This window comes from Mandrillus leucophaeus, unplaced genomic scaffold (assembly GCF_000951045.1).
Source record: "Mandrillus leucophaeus isolate KB7577 unplaced genomic scaffold, Mleu.le_1.0 Scaffold75, whole genome shotgun sequence".
In the NCBI taxonomy this organism is placed as follows: Eukaryota; Metazoa; Chordata; class Mammalia; order Primates; family Cercopithecidae; genus Mandrillus; species Mandrillus leucophaeus.
In genome coordinates, this window is record NW_012108141.1 from 1,587,952 (window position 1) to 1,597,954 (window position 10,003).

A 10,003-nucleotide genomic window follows, 5' to 3' on the forward strand; every position below is an offset into this window, starting at 1 on the left:
AAAAAAAATTATCCAAAACTTTCCCCAAAATAAAGCTCTTGGGACAGATGGCTTCATCAGAGAATTCTATTAATCATTCAGGGAACAAATAACACCAACTAATTAAACCTTTTCAGGAAATAAAGAGAGACCACTTCTCAACTTGTTTTATGCAGCTAACAAAATCTCAATGTTAAAACATGACAAATATATCTTTTTTAAAAAAGGGAAATCACAGTAGCAGTTACAGGAGGTTACATATATATAAAATAATCAATCAAATAATAAATTATATTGATATTAAATTATACATGGAATAACATACAGCTAAATTTCTCACTATTAAAGAAGAGAATAGTAAACTAGACCAAACTCTAGGTGTTGGATTACAATTAGGGGTATCTTTGTAGATTTCAGTAACCATACGTAGAAATAGAAATAAACTCATAGTAAATGTGTATGTACCTAGGTCTATGTACCTAGCTCTGTCCGCTAAGAGGGCCTTGGAACAATGACTCCCCCAAATCAATGAACACACCTAGAGCCCAGATCTTAATTTCTAAATATGATTTTCTACTAAAGGAAACTAGGGATCCTTAGAGAAGTGGCTGATTCCAGGTTGGTACAAATCAATCTGCATTATCTGTTGCACCAGATAGCAAAGAATTCCTCAAAGAATAATGAGGACATGTCAAAAGGAGACAGAAGCTACCTTGAAGGGGATCCCACTAGAAAAACTGGACTAGTTTGAACATCAAAATAAATAATGACTCAACAATGTGAAAACAAACAACCATTAAAAATGGGCAAAAGATTTGAGCAGATATTTCATCAAAGAAGATATACAGAAGATATACAAATGACAAAAGATTCTCAACATCTTTGTCATTAGGGAAATACAGATTAAAACCACAATGAGATGCCACTTCACACCTATTAGAATGGCTAAAATTAAACTGACAATACCAAGTATTGGTGAGGATAAGGCACAACTGAAATTATTATGCATTGCTGGTTGAAATACAAAATGATGTAGTCATTTTGGAAAAATTTGATAGTTTCTTATAAAGTTAAACATATACTTACCAAATGACCCAGCAAATCCATTTTCAGGTATTTACCAACTAAATGTGAAACTATATATTCACACACAAAAAACACATTTACAAATGTTTATATAACACTTCACGTTTAATTGTCAAAAACTGCAAACAACTTCACTGTCCCTCAGCTGGAAAATGGATAGATAAACAGACTCCACCTCTAAAAAAAATTGTATTACTGGGCGTGGTGGCCTGCACCTGTAGTCCCAGCTCCTTGGAAGACCGAGGTGGAAAGATAGCTTAAGCCCAGGAGTTCAAGGCTGCAGTGAGCTATGAGCATGCCACTGCACTACAGCCTGGGCAACAGAGCAAGACCACATGTCCAAAAAAAAAAAAAAGAGGCCAGGTACAGTGGCTCATAGCCAGGTGTGTTAGTGCACGCCTGCAGTCCCAGCTACTCAGGAAGCTGAGATGGGAAGATCGCTTAAACTCAGGGAATCAAGGATGCAGTAAGCCATGATGGTGCCACTGCACTCCAGCCTGGATGACACAGCAAAATTCTGTCTCAAAAAAAAAAAGAAGTAAAGAACTATGTAAGAAATGTATTGATACTCTATGGTTCCTAAATGTGGAATCTGTGACAGTGATTAATCTTCATGTGACAGAAATTTGTTCAGTTTTAATTAAATGGTGCTATAGAAATTGTCGGCAAGAGATAAGGCAAAGCAATCACAGCAATAAATCCTTTCCTCAGCATCTCTAGATAATTTATTATCCTCAGTAACACTACTCCTTTGTAGAGCTCTGCAGAACTATTAAAGAGTTAACAGGGAGGCCAGGGGCAATGCCTCACACCTATAATCCCAGCACTTTGGGAGGCCGAGGCAGGTGGATCACTTGAGATCCGGAGTTCAAGACCAGCCTGGCCAACATGGTGAAACCCTGCCTCTACTAAAAATACAAAAATTAGCCGCGCACCTGTAATCCCAGCTGCTCAGGAGGCTGAGGCACATGAATCACTTGAACCTGTGAGGCAAAGGTTGCAGTGAGCTGAGATTGCACCACTGCACTCTAGCCTGGGTGACAGAGTGAGACTCTGTCCCAAAAAATAAAAATAAAAAAAGAGTTCACAGTGGAAAAAGCATCACCATGGATAAGGAACAACATACAGGAACTCTCTATGAAATGGAAATGTGTTAATAATGAGGATGGAGAAATAATTCTAAAACAAAAGTTGTCTAGCTTCAAGCAAAGGTGAAAAATCTGTCTGAAGCAGTAAAAGGAAAGTACAATGTCCATAGCCAAAGTTTGTAGCTAGTTATGGTTGGCTCAGGAGATTTAAGTTTGTCAATTTTTTCAGTGTAAAAATGACTGATATGGCTGTTGATATAAAAGTAATAGAAACACATATATTCTGAAAAGTTAAGAGCAATGATAGAAAAAAATGACTATATGGAATAGCAAATCTTTAACATGGATAAAATGGATTGTGTTGGGGAAAATATGTCAAATAGATCATCTATTTTGAAAGAATAAAAGCAATTCCAGAGTTTCTCTCTTTGAAAGGTAGGGTGTTTATAACTTTGGAGTTAATGTAGTGAAATACTACGAACTATAAAATAAATAAATAAATAAACCCAGTAGTTAGCTAAAACTGTAGCTAGGCTGCATACCCAGACACACACATTTTTAACCTATAAAAAATGGATTACTGGCCAGTAGCCATAGCTCACGTCTATAATTCTAACACTTTGGGAGGCTAAAACAGAAGGATCACTTGAGGCCAGGGGTTTTGAGACCAGCCCAGGCAACATAGCAAAGCCTCATCTCTACAAAAAATTTAAAAATTAGCTGGATATGGTGGTGCATGCCTGTAATCTCAGCTATATGGGAGGCTGAAGTAGTTGGATTGCTTAAGCTCAAGAGTTTGAGGCTGCAGTGAGCTAGGATCACGTTACTGCACTCTAGCCTGGGCACCAGAACACAACCATGTCGCTAAAAAAAAAAAAAAAGTATTATGGCAAGTTAGGAAACATTTATGTAAATATATATGTAACAAAGGTACTAAGTGCGATGAATCAAACAAACTTTAGCAAGCAAAATGTTATAGATCCCACCAATAAACCTGCACAATTCTTAAGAGCAAACTCTCCCTAAAATACTTTACTAGTAAGTATGAGAGAGACCTGAGTTCTGTCCATCCTATAAAGAGTATTTCTGTACCTGATGTAATGTAATACTGGGGGTGTGCAGGTCAATAGCAGCCAGAGAAGGAATTCGAGATTCTGAAAGAATTTTGCTCTCTTTCTTTGTTAGCCTGGAATTTCGAGCTAGATAAAAATGACCATAAACACAGTGAAAATATTAGACATTTTGTTAGTTTTTAGTTTTTGACATTCTCTACTTGTTACTCAGTATGTACTTATTAAAATAGGTATTTACATACTTAAATATGTAAAGTTACTATGAATTTTTATTTTTAAATTCTGTTTATTTAACATACATTTTAAATACTCTAAACAGACTATACAAAGTAAAAGTATTATCAACATACCTGTGCCTTCCAATGCTCTTAGTTCAGGGAGATGATTATAGTTTAGTTCAGGCAAATGGACATCTGTCCTGGAGTACTCCCTTCTTTTCTTACTTGCCCGAAAGAGGCTTTTTTCACTAGAGACCTAATATCATCAATATAGTCAACAAAAAAGAATTAGTTTCAAGGTTAGCTAGGCTTTCCTTCTTTTGTAACTCCTATGCTCATATCCTAAAATTTGTGAAATTGAAGGTCTATAATTAACACATTGAAGGACATTAATAATAGAAAAAAATTTCATCCAATTATTTCAAATGTCTTCCTCATTAAATTCATTAAAATTGCTAACAAGTAGATAACTTGATTGCTATGAGTTTCTCCTTCTCCCTTTGTCAATTATCAGTGTGTAAATCCCAGCAAGTAGTAAAAGGTTAAAAGATAGGCATTGATGCCCTGGTTCTTCAGGCCAGCAAGGTTGGGCCTTACAACACTTCCTAGGCTTTTCAGCAAATAGTGCTGTTGTCTTCATAAATTTTGAACAGTTTATCTTCACGTGTATATCACATCTCCCCCTAGCTTATTTTTCACTTTCCCAATATAATTTTGTTATTCATTTTTCTATATTTGTCCTTGTCTTGCTCCTCAGAGTAAGAATATAATACTATCCTCCTAGGAATACAATTTATTAAGTAAAGTATTATAACTTCAATTATTTTCCTAATCTTTCTTAGTACTATTATTTCACAGTTGATAAAGTCAGAAAAAAATAGTGAGGAATAGCAGCAGCACTTCAATTCTGCATCCTTATGAATTTGACACTTTTCCAATATTTTTCATTCGAGAATCACAGAAACTCTGTATTCATATGTATGTATAATGAACTACATACACACAAGCATATGTATAATGACATTAAGTTATTGAGGTTCCTTGATGCCTCAAACTTAATATTCTGTGAGTTATGCCATTCTGGCTGCCAGAAATTCTTCACGAGTCCTGCAGTGAGCTTTTGCATTTCTTTCTTTTAGATGTTTCTGCTTACTCTTTTCCAAGCGCTAAGGCTATTGGTTCAAGTTGGCTATAAAATAAAATAGCTCAAGAAAACTACATGCAAGTACAAAAAATAAAATTTGAAAATGAGTTTAAACTACCAGATTAACACATTCAAAGTGTGAAAATAAAACACATAATAAGTATTTATAATAATATATTTATTCACACATCAGAATGGAGGCATAAAACATGGGAGAGAGGTACTGATCTTTAACATACAAGTTGAAGACAGTCTAGGCTTAGCTCTGCTTGCATTAATTTTCATTAAGGAAAGACTTCACTGGGTCTTCGCCCTCCTAATCTTCACCTCCTTTCTTGATTACCTCTTCCAAAGAAGAATAAATCAGATCTAAAATTATCAGCCAGCATTGATTATGCAATACCTGAAAGCAGGTTGATATCAGTTCTGGCAAAATGGCATTAAACCAGCTATTTTGAAAAGCCTTCCTGATTAAAATAATCTTCCAAAGCAAATCAGGATTTTAAAACACAAATATCCACAAAGAAACCAAAAAAGAAAGTATTATAAGCACAGAAATTATAAACTAAGAATAATTAAAAGAAAAATAAATACCATGTCCAAATCATGAGAGAGCTGAAAAGGCTGTATTTTCCAGCACTGAAGATAGTGAGAGAAGTAGAGAAAGGAAATTTGTCACACACACACACACACACACACACACACACACACACACACACAAATACCCCTTTGGGAATACATCCATACCTCCCTTTGTTGTGAAAAGCATTCATTCATTCAGTGTGGAGTCTTTCCTTAATGAAAATTAATGCAAGCAGAGATAAGCCTAGATTTCCTTCAACTTGTAGGTTGTAGGTCAGTACCTCTCTCCCATGTTTTATGCCCCCATTCTAAGGTGTGAATAAATGTATTATTATAAATACTTATTATGTGTTTTATTTTCAGTCTTTGAATATGTTAACCTGGTAGTTTGAACTCATTTTTAAATTTTAGGCCAGGCATGGTGGCTCACACCTGTAATCCCAGCACTTTGGGAGGCCAAGGTGGGCAGATCACCTGAGGTCAAGAGTTTGAGACCAGCCTGGCCAACATGGAGAAACCTCGCCTCTACTAAAAATAGAAAAATTAGCTGGGTGTGGTGGTGGGTGCCTGTAATCCCAGTTACTCAGGAGGCTGAGGCAGGAGAATCGCTCAAATCAGGGAGGCGGAGTTGCAGTGAGCTGAGATCATGCCACTGCACTCCAGCCTGGGCAACACAGTGAGATTCTGTCTCGAAAAACATATAATATATATATATATTTGTACTTGCATAGGAAGGAAAAGTACAGTGAGGAAAACAAAAGCACAAATCTCTGCCTTGGAAGCTTACATTCTAGTCGGGGGAGACAGACAATATATAAATAAGAGTGTATAGACGATGCCAGGTATATGCAATGGAAAAAAATAAGCAAGGAGAAGGCATCGAACATAAAGGGAAGCATAATGAGTTACAAGACTTCACAATAAGGTTTCATGTGAACTAAGGAAGAGAAAAAGTAAATCCATTGGATTATCTGGGGGAAGGATATTCTAAAGCAAAAGAAATAGCAAGTGCAAAAGCCCAAAGGTGGGAGTATGTCTGACCATGTTCCAGGAATAACAAGGAAATCAGTGTGGTAGAACAGATTGATGGAGAAAGAGTAGGTGGGGATGGGATAGAGGGCTGGGTGGAGTCAATCATGCAGGCACTTATAGACCCTGTAAGGACTTTGGCCTTTCCTCAGAGATAAGAAGCTAATGGAGTATGTTGAGCAGAAGAATGATGAGGGTTTCACGTAACTTTAAAAGAGAAACATTCTGGATGCCATGCCGAGAATAATAATGCTCCTTCCTGTGCTATCTCTAAATACAATATGATACTATGCTTTAATTTGCTGATCCTCTAGATCATGAAGTCCTTGAAAAGAAAGATTTATTTATTTCCAGTGTCTCACACATAATAAATGATTGATAAATATTTATTATATAAATAAATAGAATCGTTTCTCTCTGTTTCTTTTTTTTTTTTTTTTTTTTGGTGAGACAGGATCTTGGTCTGTTACCCAGGCTGAGGTGCTGGGGCACAATCACAGCCACAGTTTACCACTGTATCCTCAACTTTCCAGGTCCACCCATCTTAGCCTCCCAAGTAGCTAGGACTACAGTCATGTGCCACCATACCCAGCTAATTTTTTTTTTTTAATTTTGTAGAGACAGGATCTTGCCATGTTGCTCAAGCTTGTCTCAAACTCCTGGGCTCAAACTATCCTCCCGCCTCAGCCTCCCAAAGTGCTGGGATTGTAGATGTGTGCTACCATCTCCGGCCAATAGAATACAGCCACCAAAAATCTGTTGTGGGTGAGATAAGACAATTTATATTCTCATCTACTCTAAAAAAGAACTGATCAGCAATCATCAAGGTGAGAAAATTTACTATGTTACTAAAGAAAAAATAAAACAAGCCAGGCACCTGTCTCTTATACACATCTAGATGTGTATAAGAGACAGCCTATAATCCCAGCACTTTGGGAGGCCAAGGCAAGGTGGATCACCTGAGGTCAGGACTCAAGACCAGCCTGACCAACATGGTGAAACCCTGTCTCTACTAAAAATACAAAAATTAGCCGGGAGTGGTGGCAGGCACCTGTAATCCCAGCTACTCAAGGGGCTGAGGCAGGAGAATTGCTTAAACCAAGGAGGTGGAGGTTACAGTGAGCCAAGATCACGCCACTGCATTGTAGTCTGAGCGACAGAGCAAGTCTTCGTGGAAAAAAGGAAGAAAGGAAAAGAAGGAAGGAAGGGAGGGAGGGAAGGAGACAGGGAGGGTAGGAGGGAGGGAGGGAGGGAAGGAAGGAAGGAAGGAAGGAAGGAAGGAAGGAAGGAAGGAAGGAAGGAAGGAAGGAAGGAAGGAAGGAAGGAAGGAAGGAAGGAAGGAAAGAAGGAAGGGAGGAAGGAAGGAAGGAAGGAAGGAGTTTTCAGACTTATAAAACTTATTTAAACTTTCAGAATTTCACGTTTATGGCTATGACGGGTTGGGATAATATATGCACAATTAAGGTTTCACTTTATGTGTATCCAAATAAAATTCTCAGTTCTTCACTATCATATTTACTTTTAATAAAAGTCTAGAGCTGACTGGTGTTTGCTCTTCTACTACTGAGAACTGCTTACTTACTAATGTGGTCACATTAATGTTATAAATGCCTGATGGGGAATGTCTGTTCGGTTTAACAAATGGAATAGAACACTTCTTAGTTTTCTCATCCACTCTGTAACAAAAAAAAAAAAAAAAATGTTTTTAGGTTAGAACCAGCAATAATTATTTTTTCAAGCACAAAACCAAATGACACAGCACCAACTAGCAATCAGTTTAACCAGAATGTAATATCTATTCTCAAATATACAATGCGCATAAATCTGGTGAAATATTCTATTCTTTAACACTACCCTCATGCCTCCCACCAGCCCCCAAGTCCTACCAAATACATTACCCTCCTTTCAGCAAAATTCCCAAATAGAGCTTCCTTATACTACTATAGGCTCACAGTCACACCATGCAGCAGCAACCACCCCAAAATTCTCTCTTTTACTATGACAACCTGCTTTCACATTACTAGAGTATATAGTTGTAGATTCTCTTCACCTTAAGGAATAAAACCTTACTTTCTCAGGACTTAGGTGAATTGTTTTGATCAAACGCTAGTAATTTTCATCACACAGCCAAAAAGTCTTTTGAAACAACTACCTGACAAGAATGAATAGCATCCAGAATTCTGAGAATAAAAACAATGTGGATGAATTGACAAACCCTTGCAATTTGCAAATATATCCTTAAACAATTTTTTGGTCTTATTTTGCTAATTCATACCTGTAACTCTGAATTGGTAGAGTTGCAGTTCCCATTCCAGAATTAATACCGGGAGCAACTGCAGAAAGATTGTGCATAAGCGGGGGAATTGCCACGCCTGGATTCCTTGTGTGGTCCACACTGACATTGCTGCAGTCTTTGAGGCTTGTTGAAGGCACTATTTTGATGTGGCTTGTCCTACTATCATGGAGACAGCTGGCATTTGAAGCTCTATTGCCTTTTTCAGCTTTTTCTCCATCAATTTTTGAGTGTTTTATTTTAAATAGTTTACAATCCTTAATTTTGGGATCAGCATTGGTATCCTGATCATTAATAAAAATATTAATAAGGTTAATGATCTGAAGAGAACGAAAATTCACCTCTTCTTATAAAGTACTTGTCAACTAGAGCAGAATATCATAAGTATCACCTTTTTCAACCTGTTTTCTTTATTCTACCTAAGGGTTTAAAATTAAAGCCAGATTCTTATTCAGATAGTTATTGGGAAAATATGAAAAGAATGGAAATGCAATTCACACAGCTCGCTCAGACATACACACACACACACATCAGTGGAAAAACTCATGGAAGAGGAATCAAGAATGCCACTTTTGTTCTTACATATTCAGAGTCAGGGAACACAAAACTGATAACTCTTTCTTCTTTTGCTGTACTTCATATGAGTGTATTGGTGGTGGATTTGAATTACCTTATCAAGAACAGATCCTGGATAATTTACTAGGAAAAGCGAACCTAAGTTAAGTATCCAAATCTCACTTTTCAAATGCTTTACTTTATATAAATTTCTACAAACAATATTTTTCACTCATATCCTTTAAGAAAGATAAGTGGGGTGAGGGTTGTTTGTTCCACGTGTCTGTGTGTGTATGTGTGCATGAAAACACATGTCTAGATGTTCTTGGATGAATGTGATTTAAGCACTGTTACACAGTCTGGCACCTAACAGGTACTCAAAACATGATATGTTAAGTTTTCTAAACAGGTAATATCTATTGAGAAGATATATTTTTGCAACTAAACTAAAAGTTAACAATATACTCACTGCTCAGAAAACTTTTTTCAAAATTACCATTTTTCTCAACAAATTTAAAAAAATAAGTATATTAAATTAAAAATGTGAAACATGAACATTTACCTGTACCACAAGTGTTTTTCTTTCTTCACCTAAGGAATCATCTTTTTCTTTTTCCTTCTTTCTGTTTTGGGATTTTTTAGATAAAGAAATATTTCTGGCATCTTTCTGTACTTTTAACTGTAGTTCTTGGGAAAACCTACATAAAAATATAATAAAATTGTAAGACATGGATAAACCTACAAAAAAAAATTGACTTTCAAGATATTTATTTTTTTAAAACTGAATGTTAAACTAGTCTATGTTATTAAAAATGTGAAAAATCCTGGCCTAGATCAGCAGTTTGGAAAGGGTGGTGTGTAGATCTTTGGGGATCCCTAAGAACCTTCACAAGGTTCACAAAGTCAATGCTATTATTTTAACATAAAGATGTTTGTCTTTCTTACCACATTAACAC

The 10,003-nt window shown here is 36.4% G+C and overlaps 1 protein-coding gene across 2 annotated transcripts in view; it reads right to left on the reverse strand.

Annotated features, from left to right (window-relative positions):
* The window catches only part of CDKL2 (cyclin-dependent kinase-like 2 (CDC2-related kinase)), a 61,057-nt gene that overhangs the window by 14,499 nt on the left and 36,555 nt on the right, over positions 1 to 10,003 (reverse strand). The window contains exons 8-12 of one of the 2 annotated variants that reach the window (XM_011966176.1): positions 9,610 to 9,745; positions 8,475 to 8,776; positions 7,782 to 7,875; positions 3,577 to 3,700; positions 3,246 to 3,352 (exon numbers count right to left, since the gene is read on the reverse strand). In XM_011966176.1, coding sequence (XP_011821566.1) covers positions 3,246 to 3,352; positions 3,577 to 3,700; positions 7,782 to 7,875; positions 8,475 to 8,776; positions 9,610 to 9,745 — 763 coding nt within the window. The remainder of the gene's footprint in view (positions 1 to 3,245; positions 3,353 to 3,576; positions 3,701 to 7,781; positions 7,876 to 8,474; positions 8,777 to 9,609; positions 9,746 to 10,003) is intronic. The other variant, XM_011966177.1, reaches the window with a different exon arrangement.